Raw genomic sequence first — 17,099 nt, 5'->3', positions numbered from 1 at the left:
AGCACCCGAGCCAGAGCTTCCTCTTAAGGAACATTTATTTCCAGCGCACGCGCTCATGAAATCAATTGCATGTAGAGGAGTGGGCTTCAACCTTTCAAAACTTACGAACGATCCGCAAGCAGTTATTACCTTGACGTGTTATAGACACATTGGCGCCAATAGAATGGTTATATGGGACGGAAGTGTGGTCTAGATGTTCCATATGTTCCATAAACAGCAATAAAACAGCAATATGTGCCGTGAACTCGGCGAATAAAACCGCGCACATCCTTCGTGCACAGGAGGATACAAGGGACGACATTAAACGGTGATTATGGCGGTGCACTTAAAAACTTGACTAGCGCGCAAGTACCTTTTTGCGGCATAGACGGACGTTGTCATGGTGAGAGAATATTATAAAATTGGCTAAAATCCAACTTGTTTTGAGGATTCTGCAGAGATATCTTGCGCACTTCTTACCGAAGACAGGTATACAGGATGTTCCCGATCGTTTCGTCACATATATAGCAGAGCATGCAGTAACGCCTACAAGGTTACACTGTTCACTTAGCGCACTTTTAAAAGCCTTGCATTGCACTCAATACTCCAAACATACTGTTTATAGAATGTGGTGAAGAGTAGACACGCGACAACCGCAGGAAAATGTGACCAGTTACTTGTTTTTCAATTGCAGCGCATGTTTCCCCACTTGTGGTACCTATCCGTAGATTTCCAATTATTCCTTCTGAGCCTGGCGATACTTCTGCTGCTGAAGAAGTAAGTAATTTTGTTGCGCAGTGGATAATTTTTGTTTGGCCAGCGTTCTGTCGCGATAGCGCTCTTGTTTGCTCATTTGCGTACAAGTTGTACTGAAGAAGAGTTGATGGTGACTAAAGGTAAGTCTAGCGTTCAAGTTCGTTTCTCATTTTATAACGGAGCTGTGTATACCTCTACCGTCCAAGGAAATTTTTGTGTCGTGGGTGTGGTAAGCAAACAATTCCCCATACGTGTGTCGATCCCGCAGATAGTGCAATGCCAGCCAGACCCGCGGCGGAGGTGAAGCAGGTGTTAAGCACACCCCATACATGGGCCGATTCCGAAGATAGTGCAATGCCAGCCCGACCCGCGGTGGAGGTGAAGCAGGCGTTTAGCACTCCCCATACGCGGGCTGATCCCGAAGATGGTGCAATGCCGGGCTGACCCCCGGCGGAAGTGAAGTAGGTGTTAAGCACTGCCCATACGTGGGCCGATCCCGAAAATAGTGCAATGCCGGGCACACCCACGGCGGATGTGTGAAGCAGGCGTTAAACCCTCCCCATACGTGGACGGATCCCGAAAATAGTGCAATGCCGGGCACACCCACGGCGGATGTGTGAAGCAGGCGTTAAGCCCTCCCCATACGTTGGCCGATCCTGAAGATAGTGCAATAGCGGCCCGACCCGCGGCGGAGGTGAAGCAGGCGTTGAGCACTCCCCATACGTGGACCGATCCCGAAGATAGTGCAATAGCGGCCCGACTCGCGGCGGAGGTGAAGCAGGAGTTAAGCACTACCCATACGTGGGCCGATCCCGAAGCTGGTGCAATAGCGGCCCGACCCGTGGTGGAGGTGAAGCAGGCGTTAAGCTCTCTCCATACGTGGGCCGGTCCCGAAGATAGTGCAATGCCTGGCCGACCCGGGGTGGAAGTGAAGCAGGCGTTAAGCACTCCCCATACGTGGGCCGATCCTGAAGATAGTGCAATAGCGGCCCGACCCGGGGCGGAAGTGAAGCAGGAGTTAAGCACTCCCCATACGTGGGCCGATCCAGAAGATAGTGCAATGCCGGGCCGACCCACGGCGGAGGTGCAGTTCGCCATTAAGGGGCCCACATACACAGCGTCGCTGCTCATCCTTCTTCACGCAGGGGAAGGGCACTGAGATTCTTTTCCCATATGTTGCAGCACGAGAATGCCGACCGCACCAAAAAGCTTTAGTTTGAGATATTGTAAATATATAGCGCGCCTCAGAGCAAAACGTTACGTATGAAATACGAGGGGATGTCTCACAAGAAACACGCAAGAATACACGTTTCTGATGCCAAAACTGCAAAAAACGCCGCCATTACTGCTTGCCAGAAATGATGCGCCACCCAGAACGTTAATAAGCAGCGAGGCTCCTTGAAATCAACTGCATGATAAGGCGCTCGAAATTTCGGAGGCGATGAGCTGGAATTTCTTTCGCATCAGCTCAACAACAGATGCACGCTTCGTCTCTTATGGTGCTATTTAAAGTTTGATACTAAGAAAGAGCGAGACCTACTAGCCCTATAGCTTCGCCACGTTTTCTTCAGTAGTACACACACTATAATCAGTATAGTCAATTTGAAATTTGTTGCAGGTAATTAATTAATTTATTTATTTATCTATTTATTTAGTTGTTTATTTATTAACTTCACACAACCTCACAAAGGGGAGTGGTGAGTAAATATACAAAATCAGAGAAACAGCAAATATAGATATAAAAAGTAGAAGATACAGGGGACCAGTTAATAAAAGAAGCTGGAACAAAAGTAAGTCTTAATTACCCAGTTAGTTGGCATTAAAAAATAAAAATAAATAAGTTATAAACCGTTAATGCGGGAAAGCTTACAGTCACTTTAGCATACGCTAAAGAGGAAGGCGAGAGCCAGCGTCCTTACGAGGCATATAATAAATTACTTTGACATTCGAATGCGCTGTTACTTCCTATTACTTGTTTTCTCTTTACTCATTCTCTTTTTCGGTCGCCAAGACATAGCCGATGGTCCTGCGTGGTTAATGGTAGGTTAGAACGTCAATGCAAGTCTGTGAAGACCATTAAGACACGCAGATTCACTGAATGAATTTTTGTTTTTGTTTTAGCACTTCAATCAACGAGTGTAGCTACATCAGGCTTGTGTATATGGTGCCTTCTACTTTCTTGTAGCGCAGGCAGCCTGAGAGAGAGACGAAAAAGCAAATTAGACAAACACACAGTGCTAAATTTTAACAACTGCTTTATTTCCCGCTCTCGCAAGCGTCCCCAAAACGTCATAAGACACGTGTACATTGCTCGGCAAATACGAACAAAACCGGGAAACACTTTCGTCGCCACACTGATTATGTAGAGGGGTGTCCAGTCAATGCTAACCGAGATAATTGAGCTCATTTATTCATTAAAACAATTATGGCTCACTAGCGCATGCGCTTGAATTTTCGCGCCATAACGCCAGACCGTTGTCGTATTTCTCGACCCATGAGCCGTCTACGGCTTTCGCCTTAAAAACAAGCTGATACAGACACGAGTCTTATTCATACAATGTTTGATAGTTAAGACGTTTTTCAACAAGTTATGGTTTTGAATCGCTGCAATTTCCGTGGGGAGGAGACGAGATTTAACCGGAAATGGAGAGGGACCGTCCCTAAGACCCTATTTCGAGAACATACAATTTATAAAGCTCCTATTGCAATTTCAGTCCCAGTTTATTCACCAGATAGCACTGGATATTGTACGCAATAAGAACCAGCAACTTCCACAATCGCCTTATCATTCGCCTCTGTCACTCGGTGCGATTAAATCTGCACATGCCCTTAATCTGACGCAGTTGTGGCGCGAGCAACTACGCAATGACTAGATACATCTTGAAGGATCAGTCATGCGCAATGTGTTACATGTTTGTCTCAGATAATCGCGACGCACAAGGCGTCACAAAAAATAATGTACACCCTCTTTACATCAGCATTTCTTTTTCCCTATTGGGGAAACAGGAAAGCGCCAGCAGCCACAGAAACGACAAGCTGCATCACAAGCACTCACATTTCGTGCTACGTAATGCACACTGTATGTGAGGAGACGCTGGCAACTTAACTTTGAATGGTAATGTGAGCGCCTCGCAAATGGACATCCGAAGGGTTTCATGGAACATCGATGAATAGGCATCGATGAATAAGCGAAACGTTAATGTTTCTTACTGCCCCTTGTCGGACACGCGATTTTTAATTTCGGAGCCAATTAACCCGTAAGGTGTGTTTGTTCCAAAGGGCAGCAAGTTCGATCATTTTTGAGGCGTTTTTCGCCTACCTGTTTACGTAATCGGCGAGGCAGCAGTTAAGTACTTCACGTTTTCTTTCTTTTTTTTCTTTTCTTACAGTCGCCCTAAGATTGCTGTCGCTATATTTGCACTGCTATCGCTGGTAGGGTGTTCGATTGCAACGTGGCAAGTGGCCGGTAACGACATGACACCTTTCATAGTCGTGGTGACAGAGTCGCTATCGTGAGTACAACCCATTTTCTGTTTTCATTTCGCTGTAACCCAAGATGTTGTTTAATTTGTGGGCTTAAAGATCCAGGTGGGGCTTGTACGCACATTTAATAACGAAAATTATAACGAATATAAGAACGCGTTCTTAAATGTTCCACAGACAACGCCTAGTCAGCACGAGAACGCGTTCTTAAATTCGTTATCATTTTTTTTATTAAATGTTCGTGCAAGCCGCCCTAGAAACCGCGCTGTAGGTTGTGAGGGAATCTTGAAGGGGGCCGGAATATATTTTGACCCCCCTGTGCACTTTATCTCGGTAATGCAGCGTTTTTGAATTCCTTCTTTAATTCCGTTTTGAACATCTGCTGCCGATGCCTTACTCACATTTGTTCGTCACTCTTGAACGTTTTGCACTTATTAGTAACAAAAATGGAAACGAAGGCGTAAGCCCACACACCTCATGGCGATTGCATCTACAATCGCAGTTGAATATAAAACATGCCCAAGGTGAAGGGCACGTGCCTCATGTGAAGCGTAGACGAAGGCAATTAAAGTGATTCTTATCAGGGATTCATCGAGAACGTAAATTTTAGTCTTCTCACTGAAGTGCCAAAGGCACGCCGCTTTGTTATTGGAAACAGCACTTGTTTAGGATTGAGTTACGATATGCGGTAGCGAGTTCACATGCATGCAACTATGTCAGTGTGAGTCTAAACACTGTACAGGTGATACACTGGAAGACAGAGGCGTGAAGTGATGGACCTTGTTCCAGCGAGCAGGCTCTCAGACTGGAGTCGACGATTCGGTCTCAGACTGGAGCCGACTGCTGTCCTGGCGTTGACGAGTCACCGTCAGGACAGCAATCGATATATTCTTTGTTCAATTACTCTTGGTTATCTCATTGTGAGTAATAGTTCTACGCAGCCAATAACTTGGGAGACACTTCGCACCAATGCTTGCAGAAAAAAAAAAGATACGCGAAAGCCTGAGATGCTGCTAACGAAGACTTGGTAAATATCTACTGAGAGGTTTTATTTTTACATATGCTGCACGGTGCGACATAATGCTGACGACGCCTGCTAACATAAGACTAGAAAGGCATTCAAAAATTCTGCTAGTAAAGTATCACTTTTCTATATCCAATAGAGCATACAGCCTTTGCATTTCTGAAATAATTTCATAGAACAAACTAATTAACATATTATTCCAATATGTTTAGAATTTCCCTCAACTACTGTTTTGAAAACACTGCTAAAATCTGCTACTAATAATATTTTCTTTCAATTCATGATCTTTAACCATTTTCTCACACTCCATTGAAGTTAATACATTATTACGTGGAGTGTGATGGCATAAAAATTGTTATTTTGCTCTTGACGGAAAAAGACTGAACCATATCCCTTGAGGTCAATCCCACGAATGAAAAATTGCGACAGGACCCTTCTTACGATTAATTTCGACGTTAATGCGATTAGCACTGAAGCAATGTATAGCGATACGCCGTATTGCCAACGCCGATACATGTATGCAGTTGGGCTCCCCACTCACACTTCCTACTGGACACGCTGCCCAATCTAGCGACGTTAATGTAAGGACGACGCATGGCGCGGATTCAATTCCGCCGAGCTTCAGAGACAATTAAAAAATCATTTTTGTCATTGCAGAGCGACAAGTGCCAAGTGGCACATACATAGTTACCAAATCAGGCCTCACAAGTGTTTCATCGAAGAGCTGCAAACACCTACTGCAACTCACCCAACGACCGAAGTTGGCATCAAAGAGCTTAGTTAAGCCAGTCCTGCAAGACGAAGTCAACAAGGTTGACGTCTCTGTCGTCTCTGTCGTTTTGCGCTAAACAAAGTATTCATGGATTCGCACCAACTAGCCCGCCAACGCATTGTGCTGAACTATCAACAAGGTTCATTTAAGAGCGGGTAAAATGCCCAGTGCCGCAAATTCGGTGCCGCATCCCCAGTAACCCATGTCGTCGTCAAACATGCAGACTCGTTGAAGAGCGACATATAGTTACACACTGCCACATACTCAGTGATCCAAGTTGGTCCGCCGGATGGTTTCGAACCCTGTTGCCTCAACACAACAGCCCCGTGTGCCACCCATTCCACCCGTCACACAGGTTGGTGGGTAATCGGTTAGACACATAGCTAGCTGACAGGTAGCCCCCGAAAACTACGTGAAGTTCACAAAGAATGCCTATCGCGTTAAATGAACCTATAACAATATTGAGATATTGACACCTTTGATTTCTATACAGTCCGTCTGATCGTAGATAACATGATTCGAGGTGTGGGTCGTTCAACGATCCCATAGAGCCGCTGCTTTCCTGACCTGGCGCTTTATGTAAAGTTAGGCGAAAACACTGTTACAAAATTTGGGGGTTTTAGGGGCCAAAACCACGATGTGATTAAGAGGAACGCCGTAGTGGATAACCCCGGACCACCTGGGGTTCTTTGACGTGCACCTAAATCTAACTACACCAGTGTTTCAGCATCGCGCCCTCATGGAAATTCGGCCGCCGTGGTCGGGATTCCATCCCGCGACCTCGTGCTTAACAGCCCGACAGCATAGCCACTAAGCAACCATGGCGAGTTGGCGAAAACAGTGTATCGGGTGCTTAAACGACCACGTCTGGGAATTTAAGTAAAATGCCCCCGTTTCACCATAAATGTGAGAACAAATATATCGAGAGGGGTGTTGTAAAAATTACAGTAGACACGCCTTAACTCTTAAAATGACAGACTTAATTTCCGCATGTGCCACTTATTTCCTAGGGCAATTAATTTAAGCTTTTGTAGTGAGGTCCATTAAAAAAAATTATCAAATATTACCTAAATTCCTGAAGTGCGCGGGCACGAATACTGCGCCGTCGAAAAAAAAAATAACCAATTTACATTTACAGCGCCATTCTGATGTCTGGCTTAATGCCGATAGTACGTTCGTGTCTATTCCGCAGAATAATTTGTTCTATGCAGGCTTCATATGGATAAATCTTCTGCCACTTAAGAGTATTTCCAGAATGGCCAGAGTTTGGACACCCGCTACGCGTGAGAGTGATATGCATGAGAAATAAGCGGCCGCTGCGGTGATTGCCGATCAGGGATGGCCCTCACGTAGGAGAAGCTTCATAATACCGGCCCCGAACCTAAAAGATGACATGCTCTTACATACATCGTACGTGCCACTTCCGTAGTCATCATCAAGCAATGGCATTTGTGTCTTCTTGGCACGCCGTGACTAACTCTGAGTCGTTTATAATAAGAACCGCCGATGACTTCAACCACCTCCCTGCCCTCATCACCACTGTCCGCGAGTTGTTCTTAAAATTAGCGTATGAATATATTGGCTGTTGCCTTTGCTCTCTGTGGAGTACTCGGAAGCTAGATAAAGTGGTGATGAGGATAAGTAATCAATGAGCCAGCGTTGAAACACCTGGCATATGCAGCTCATTTATTGTAATACATAATTGAATGGTGAAAATTATTTTTTTTTCTGATATTTTCTTTATTTTTCCTCTCTCTTCTTCCAGAACATTATTGAGGACTGGTTACCGCTACTACTACCACCCGTTCTACCATGCCGTGTGCTATTTTTCCGGGTGCATAACGTTTTTCTTGGTTGCATGGTTCAGGGAAAGAAAGATACCTAAGGTGAGTTTGATAAGAGATCGAGTACCTACTTTTCTTTTGTAACGGGCAATGAAGGGCGTAAAAAACTAATTGTGCTCATGCACAAACGACTCGTAGAGTTCATTTAAACATAAAGTGACTTCTGTGCACTAATGTGACATATTTCAAAGGAGTAATCCGCACTCCAGCGAAAGCCACTGTGATTGTATCGAGAGTCTAAGGAAAAGGCAAGAAAATATAATGCCAGTGGTGCATTCACCATGCGTCGAGTAGAGCTAAACCTTACTTGTCAGCGCCATGTGAGTTCAGAACAGTGCAACTGCGTTCAGAGGCTACAGCCACCCGCAAATCCCAAAAGTTGCGTGCCTCGCAGAGTATCGCACGAAGGTTACTGGAGGAAAATTTGAAGCTGCAATTCATCGTTTAGCTACCATGGGAATCGTGGATTGTAGGTCAATTTTTCTCCAATTTTGAATGGATTATTTCACTTAAGCAGGCACTGAAGCGATTGCCCTTGCCCTTTGCGATTCAGATGTTTTCGTGTTAGACTCGCATCTTCTTTTAGTAATTACACGTTACACGGTCCGAATTACTTTTACTGCGTAATTTTAGTGCGGAAGTAAATCACGATATTTCTGCAGTATCACACGTGGTGGCAGTTGGGTAACGTCGTAGGTATTGGCATGAAAGTGGCGGTATGTTCACGCTGGTGTTCAGCCCCACACCACGATATTTTAACAAACGACTGTAATGAGGCACACGAACTGCAGGCACCACGTCAAAAGATGTCCCTGGAATCGGGAAGATGCGCAGAGTTTGTAAATAGATTGTAAGTGAAGGCTCCACACGCCGGGACGCCGCTGCTTTTAGGATAAAATGACCCGACTGCCACCGACGTTCCTCCAAGAACGTCCCACCACGCCAAACAATAGTCGGGACGCGTCACCACGTCGTATTCTGGTTTGCAGCGCGATATTACTAATTCCACTTTTTCTGTCGCCTCCCTAAGAAAGAAAGGTTTGGAAGTTTCATGTTGTCCCAGACTAAGAACATTAATTAAATTAGGATTCCAATTGAACACGTAGATTCACCTGTTCTGCCGTGGTGGTAACGGAAAGCTCAATTAATTTAATATTGTAACTGAACAGAGAGCTCGGAGCACATGTTAACGGAATAAGTCCCTGCTATATTCTCATTGTAAGCAGCACCTCAAAAGCAAAATTAATCTACTTGCTTAAGAGGAGTATTTTGGAAGGTGGAATTAGGTTCAGCATCAATTATCTTATTCCTTGCTCAATAATAGTAACAACCTGGACGAGTTGGTTGTTTACACATTAGGGTTAAGTGTGTGGGAGATATGGGGTTCTCCTCCGTGCTCTTGGGACAAAGGAACGACAACACAGTAGTGCAAACAATGACAAGGGCATTTATTGCGCATTTCATAGATCAATGCCTGCTAGCCGAGTTGCTATCCGCAAAACATGCCGATGGGCGCGCGACAAATCTAGAAGTCCGACTCACCGCGACCGGAAAACGAGCGAATATGTTCGCCCCATGCTGGATCCCAACGCCTGGTCGTTCGCGCGTACGGTCACGCCAACGGTGGCGCGTTCCAAGGCGGCCACGCGAGACGGTCTCGCAGAAGCATGGGTCGGCGCACGCGCGGCACGGCACGTCCGTCCCGCTCGCAGTCCCGAATCCAAGAGTGAGCGCCTTGTCTCTCGGCGCCCGAGTAACCCCGCCTGTCGGCGGCGTTAGCAGCGCAACACTCGCGCCATCTCTCGCACCGCGCTTGTACCACTCCGACCGCCGCGGGCGCCAGGCCACGCGAGCCGTGCGGGAAAACAACATATCAGGGGATGCGTGAGAGTCGCGCATCCCCACATCCCCCCAACCTTAAATCACTTCTTATTCCGGCGAAACATGTGACACGGTCTAACATTAACCCGTGCTTCGCGAACAAGATAGTACATGCAACAGTGGCCGCGCTGAGGAAATGTCCACACGCTGTCCATAGCATGCGAGCCGACTGTCCTTGGGTACACCGCTGGCGTCCGCCGGTCACAGCAGCAGCTTTGCAGACTCGACGGCACGATTCCAGGCCAGGACTCCGGAAACGACGACGCAGTAGTCGGTACGAGCAAGCGTCGCTCGCGCCGACGCGCTCTGCTGGGAAGAGCCGCCGTAGCTGTCGGTGACCGCCGGCTCTTTTGTCCGCCGCCGAGGGTTTTGAGCTGGATACAGGAGGCTGCCGATGTCGCTGCGCCGAACTGGCCACAGCATCACCATCGCCCGGGGTGACTCCAATCACGCTGCGTACACTCAACACACTCGGCAAACACTATAGTGCAAGAGAGAGGAATTATGCATGCGCATCGCCCACGTGGTACGATGTTCAACTCGGCTAGCAAAAGATCGGGCAGCTACTCAGATGCTAAGTTCACGTGAACGAAGCTCGCTTTCTTGAGTCGAACGAGTAATTTCAATTCGTGCGAGGCTAACTAGAATGAGGGACGCAAAGTGCAACACCTCAACGCCACGGTCCACCGGGTTGTGTCCCTCCCCGTGCGACAGGCAGCTTCGTAAAGCCTTAGGCCCAAAGCGTCGCTGCTCTGACAACAACCGGCATCCAACAAACACCCAAAATGGGCGCACAGGCAGCCGCGAGGAGACGTCAGCTCTGTGAGGTGGTCCTACTCCGCTCGGTGCACACAGCATACGAGTAGACGGCGCCCACCATCCCAGACGGTGTCGGAGTGCCCGGTGCCAGGCCGCAATACCAGTCAGCCCGTAGTGGCACCCGTGGCCCGCGGCCACCCGGCTCCCAGAGCCGCGACTTCATCAGAGTCAAAGAGATAGGAGAAGCTATTTACATGAGAAATTCGGACCACCCACGAGGCTTCCGTACTCACTCGCTTCAGGCTTGCCACTGTTCCGCGGGCGCTCAGCCTCGCTCTCCCAGGATGCAGACCACGTAGCTCTCGTACCAACGAATGCCATTAAAGAAAAACATTAAAAAAACATTAAACATTAAACATTAAAAAAAACATTAAATAAAACATTAAAGAAAAAGAAAGAAAAGGCATAGCATGTTGACATGTTCAAACACATTACAGCCACCGCCGCCTCGCTCAAGAAAGCACGCGGCCGACACTAGCGATCAAAATCCACGCTAGGCCTACGCTTCGGTTCAAACAAAGGTCTCGAACGAAGCAACACTGTTAAAATTATCGTCCAATGCCCCAAGAGGTCCACGTTGGGCGCCAGATGTGGGGTTCTCGTCCGTGTGCTCTTAGGACAAAAGGAACAACAACACAGTAGTGCAAACAATCACAAGGGCATTTATTGCGCCTTTCATAGATCAATGCCTGCTAGCCGAGTTGCTATCCGCAAAACATGCCGATGGGCGCGCGACAAGTCTAGAAGTCCGACTCACCGCGACCGGAAAACGAGCGAATATGTTCGCCCCATGCTGGATCCCAACGCCTGGTCGTTCGCGCGTACGGTCACGCCAACGGTGGCGCGTTCCAAGGCGGCCACGCGAGACGGTCTCGCAGAAGCATGGGTCGGCGCACGCGCGGCACGGCACGTCCGTCCCGCTCGCAGTCCCGAATCCAAGAGTGAGCGCCTTGTCTCTCGGCGCCCGAGTAACCCCGCCTGTCGGCGGCGTTAGCAGCGCAACACTCGCGCCATCTCTCGCACCGCGCTTGTACCACTCCGACCGCCGCGGGCGCCAGGCCACGCCAGCCGTGCGGGAAAACAACATATCAGGGGATGCGTGAGAGTCGCGCATCCCCACAAGTGATATTCGCTTTTAACCCCTTTGGTTCAATTCAACCACACGTTTGTATCTTTTATCATGGAGCCTTTATTAGGTCCAACAAATAAAACCCTTTTTTACCTTCCTTGCATTAAAAGGCTCATCGACGATTATGATACTCCCTAATGCGAATTTGCGGGCAGCTCTATAGACCCTTTCCTCCACTCTGTGGCAGCAGTGTGTTCAGGAACTTAGACAACTTCCTGTCCGGCATTTTTCACAGTTAAGTTAACCAAGAAAAAAAATGTGGGCAGTTTGCACTAGTGGTGCAGGGCTGCGTCCCAGCGGACTTGCTTCCGGCTTTTGCTAAGTACTGCTAGGTTTCGCTAGAGAGAGAGAGAGAGAGGAATACAGGAAGGCAGGGATGTTAACCAGTCGATAGTCTGGTTGGCTACCCTACGCTGGGGGATGGGAGAAGGAGAAGAGAGAGAAGGGAGAGAGAAGGTGAAGATACGTGCACGGACAGCACTTGAGTTAAAGCCGATTGCGCAAACCAGAAGTTCTGAGAAAACACAAAAGTACCTTCACTGCCTTCTGAGCCGATGATCGGTCGGTACAGTGCTCTAGTATTGTCTGTTCACTCAGAGGACGATCATCTAATTTCCTCAATCTGTTGGACATAGATTGTTGTTCTGCTTGAAATTGAGGACAATGGCACAATAAGTGGTAAATGTTCTCCTTGCATCCGCGAACATCACATGCAGGACTATCAGCCATTCCAATTAGTGCTGAGTAGGCATTTGTGAAAGCAACTCCAAGCCATAACCGCCACAGAAGAGACGCTTTACGTCGGTGCAGACCGGCTGGAGCTCTGAGTTGAAGTGACGGATTTAGTCTGTGCAGTCTTGTGCGCCTTGTATGTACGCTATTCCACTCTGCTAAGGAGATCGTGCGTGCTAGAATACCAGGTTGTCTCACGGCGTCGGTCCTTAAGAGAGGAATGGGGACGCAGCGGTCTTCTTGGTTTGACGTCCGAGCTGCCTTATCGGCGTCATCATTTCCAATGATACCGCAATGACCTGGTATCCACTGAAAAGAGATATCATGGCCTTTTTCTCTTAAGTGACGGACAAGTTCCGCGATTTCGCACGTGAGCTGATCGTGAGTTCCATGTCGGAGAAACGACTGCACACATTGCAAGGCCGGCCTTGAATCGCAGAAGACTGCCCATTTTCTAGAATTTTCAGCATTTATCGCTGGAAGCGCGTCGCGGAGAGACGCGAGCTCTGCAGCTGTAGACGTAGTGACATGGGAAGTCTTGAACCGCTTGGTTATTTTCATTGCTGGTATAGCTACAGCGACACCGGAACTGGTTGATGTAGTAGATCCATCAGTATAGATGTGTGTGCAGTCGCTGTATTTCTCGTACAAGAGAAGCAAAGTTAGTTGCTTGAGTGCTGATGATGGCAAATCCGACTTTTTCTGAAGCCCTGGGATTGTAAGGTTCACTTGAATACGGCGCATACACCATGGAGGAATGGAAGGCCTTGCCGCAGGTGTGTAACCTGACCTGAAAGAGGCACGGTGCGCGAAGACAGTCGCACTGAATGTCGTGTGGGGCCTATCTACTGGGAGACTTGCTAGGTGGTGGGTAGGGGTCCGGCCGAAGTTTCTTATGTGCACACGCATTGTTTCAATGCCAATGTGCGTTCTAATAGTGGAATCTTGAGCGACTGCAATAACTTCAGTCGTTGACGCACTCCGCGGTAGATCAAGACATATCTTGAGGGCTTGGGCTTAGATGCTTTGGATCATATTCAGGTTAGTTCTGCAGGTGTTGGACATGACCGGTAGGCTGTACCGCAAAAATCCAATAAAGAGGACCCTGTACAGTTGCAGCATAGAGTGTATTGGCACTCCCCAGGTCTTTCCTGCAAGGAACTTAAACATATGGCAAATTCCTGTCAGGCATTCTTTCACATAATTCACATGAGGGGTCCAGGAGAGATTTTTGTGAATGACCACCCCCAAAAATCTGTGACTCGCGCTGTACGCGATCATTTATCTGTCGGCGGATATCACGTATGGAGACATTGATTTCCTGGTAAATGCCACCACTGCGCACTTTTCGTATGATATATGAAGTCCTTGTTCCCGAAGGTAGGGTAATGTTAAAGTGGCTGACTTCTGAAGCCACGCGTGAAGCTGCAGTCGCGTCAGAGCCGACGTCCAAATGTAAATGTCGTCGGCATAGATGGAGAGCCTAACAGTGCCTAGCAGGATGTCGGCGAGTCCAATGAGTGTTAGACTGAAGAGCGTTGGGCTGAGTACTCCGCCCTGAGGCACCCCACGGTTACTGTAAGGCTGGGAGGTCGGGCCATCCTCGGTAAGTACGAAAGAGGATCTCTTATGTAGATGCTACTTATCCAGAAATAGACTTTGCCGCCAAGTCCTACTGCCTCTAACGCGTTGAAAATCGCTTCGTGGATTACGTTATCGTACGCTCCTTCAACATCCAGAAACAGGACAGCAGATAATCTTTTGCAGGACTTCTGGTGCTCGACGTACGTCACCAAGTCGATAACGTTGTCTATGGAAGAACGGCCACGCCTGAAACCGGCCACTGCATCTGGATATACCTGGTAATGTTCGAGGTACCATTCTAGCCGTGCTAGAGCCATCCTGTCCATTAGTTTTCCGATGCAACTTGCAAGCGCAATTGGTCGGTATGATGCAATGTCTATAGGCGACTTGCCAGGATTGAGCAGTGGAATTAGGCGACTGGTCTTCCGTTCCTGGGGAACCGTACCTGTCTGCCAGGAGCTGTTGAACAAGAGCAGGAGCACTTTCCGAGCCTCTTCGCCAAGATTACATAGGGCACGGTAGGTTATACCGTCGGGTCCTGGGGAAGATGAACGCTTGCACAAGGCCAGTGCAGCTTCGAGCTCGTCCATGGAGAAAGGACTAGCCATGCGGGGGTCGCGTGAAATCGGTGAGTGGTGGAGCGTCGATGTTCCAGCGGAACTAGTTTCGCCAGCAATCCTCCTGCAGAAAGCTTCCGCTACGCCAGTCTCGCTACATTGTTGGACAAGGGCCAAAGACTTAAAAGGGTGGCGCTGCTGACGAGTTCCACGGAGACCTCGAACAGTTCTCCATATGTGAAACAAAGGTTTTCGTGAATCCAAAGATTCGCAGAATGACTTCCATCTTTGCGATGCAAGTTTGTCCATGCGATGCTGAATTTTCTTTTGTGTTCTTCTGGCCAACCTCAAGTCATGTACAGACTTCGTGCACCTGTATCTTCGCTCTGCACGACGACGAATTGCACGAAGCTTCTCTAGCTCAATGTCGTATTCGGTGGGTGTATACGTTCTCAGGAGCGAATGTTTGGCAGCCTCTAGGGCACCCTTTATGATGTCCTCTAGGCTAGAGGACGAGTCATCACGACAGCCGTCTTCGACAATTGACTTGAACATTGGCCAGTCGATGCATTGTGTAACGCCGGCTAACTTGGAGCCCGTCAGCCCTTCAATCATAAGATAAGCGGGCAGGTGGTCACTTCCCTGCGTTTCAATATCCGGAAACCACCTGACCTTTCTAGTGAAGGAGCGTGAAACAAAGGTGAGGTCCAGGCAGCTACAGTAGGCCGTTCCACGAATGAAGGGTGGGTCTTCCATCCTTTAACAAGCACAGTTCTTGTTCGGAGGCAAATGACACTAATCTTCTGCCTCTCGAGTTTATCTTAGGACTCCCCCGAAGAGATGATAGTGGGCATTAAATCTCCAGTAATCACCAAAGGCTGCCGAGTCGCTGTCGTGATTCGCCGTAATCTCTCGCATCCAACCGACTTGAGGGCGATATGTAGGCTCCAATTAATGTGAAAGTGAGCTTGCCTTTCTTCACTGTCAGGCATACGTATTGGTTTTCTTGGTCAGGTGACACTGGATGATGGACAGACGTAAGGTCATGTCGCATGAATACGATGATCTTGCTGCATTCTCCGTGTGTGGCGGACAGTCTGATGTTATCTGATAGGGGCTCGCACATGACGATGACTGGGAACTTATTCGTGAACACAAACTGTCGAAAGTCCGACATGCGTGATTTCAGTCCTCTGGCGTTCCACTGAAATATCGACGCGTTCCGGACTTCGTGACGAAACGACGGCTCCTGGAGAGCCATGACTTTAACCAAGAGCTGCAAGTGCTGGACTCAAAGTGTCCAGCACCTGTAGCGCACTTTCCGCAGACGAAGACTTCATGTTGGTAAGTATAACGCGAATGGCATACATGAGCGACCGCAGAATGGTGATGACCTGAAAATCATCAGCCAGCGTCGCTTCAACAGTTGCCGAAGCCGTCGAAGTCGGTGCGTTTTGAGGTAACTTAGCAGGGAGTTGTGCCCTCGGTAGCTCAGGCCATTCTTCAGGACGGGTTAGCCTCTCCGCTGTTTTTGCTTTCCTTGTATCTGTCTTGGTGGTGCAGTGCGGTGATGCGGCAGTCCTTCTGACGGTAGCTGGCGTGTACCTATCTGCAGTTGTGGAATTTCGTGAACGTTTTCGGTGTCGATGCCGACGTCGCCGAACAGCGGCAGCAGCCTCCCGATGCGTTGAATTGTCCCGCACCATTCGTTTTAGAATTGCGAATTCCTTCCGCACCCGCGGGCAATCCTTTGATGAGGCCTTGTGAGGACCACTGCAGTTAGGGCACTTTAGAACATGTGTGCTGCAGGCCTCTTCTGAATGGGACTCAGAGCACCGCGGGCACACGACGTTGTTCACGCAGACACCCTTCACGTGGCCAATCTTGCCACACTTGAAACTCTGGAGGGGCTTCGGTACGAATGGTCGTACTATATGGCAGACTTGTCCTACTTTGACGTGGGAAGGAAGGCTGTCTCTTTCAAACAAAATCTTCACACAGCGTGTGTTTCCCAGTCTGAAAAACCTTGTAATGAAATTGCCTTCTGTCGTTTGCTTTATCAGCGTTGGCAAGTCGCCATTAGGGATGGCAACGTCGACGTCATAAATGCCGCCCGCAGTACCTTCGCCGTCTGTAGGGATCATCGATCGCACCTTTACATTGTCGATATCAGTTATATTACGTAGGTCTTGTAGGGCGCTGCGATGTAAGACATCAACTGCCAGGACATTCTTCCGTGAGTTTATTCGCACGTCTTTAATCTCATTTAGTGCGATTCTCTCGAGTAACAAAGAGAGGACCTGCCTGTTGAGGAGCCGCAAATTGGTCGCCGGCTCCACGGGCATAAACAGCACAGTGTGCGGCCAGCGCAGCGGTGCACTCTTCACGGTAGAAGCACTTGGCGACGAAAATGCGTGCAGTAGTCTTCTTTTCGCTGATCTACTCATCACGACCTGGAAGTCATCGTCCGATCAGTCGTAGCTGTCCGAGCATATCTCAGTGGCCTCGCTGTCTGTATTGCTTGACAAACTTCCACTTT

General features: G+C 48.4%; 1 protein-coding gene across 2 annotated transcripts in view; it reads left to right on the top strand.

The window, feature by feature from the left end:
- LOC126547703 (nose resistant to fluoxetine protein 6-like) overlaps window positions 1–17,099 on the top strand; it is a 149,285-nt gene that overhangs the window by 87,591 nt on the left and 44,595 nt on the right. For both annotated transcript variants that reach the window (XM_055063324.2, XM_055063325.2), the window contains exons 10-12: window positions 674–756; window positions 4,125–4,247; window positions 7,780–7,900. In XM_055063324.2, coding sequence (XP_054919299.1) covers window positions 674–756; window positions 4,125–4,247; window positions 7,780–7,900 — 327 coding nt within the window. The remainder of the gene's footprint in view (window positions 1–673; window positions 757–4,124; window positions 4,248–7,779; window positions 7,901–17,099) is intronic.

This window comes from Dermacentor andersoni, chromosome 1 (genome assembly GCF_023375885.2).
Source record: "Dermacentor andersoni chromosome 1, qqDerAnde1_hic_scaffold, whole genome shotgun sequence".
Taxonomy (NCBI): domain Eukaryota; kingdom Metazoa; phylum Arthropoda; class Arachnida; order Ixodida; family Ixodidae; genus Dermacentor; species Dermacentor andersoni.
Note: the sequence above shows the minus strand (reverse complement) of the source record. Positions and strands in the feature narration are given on the sequence as shown.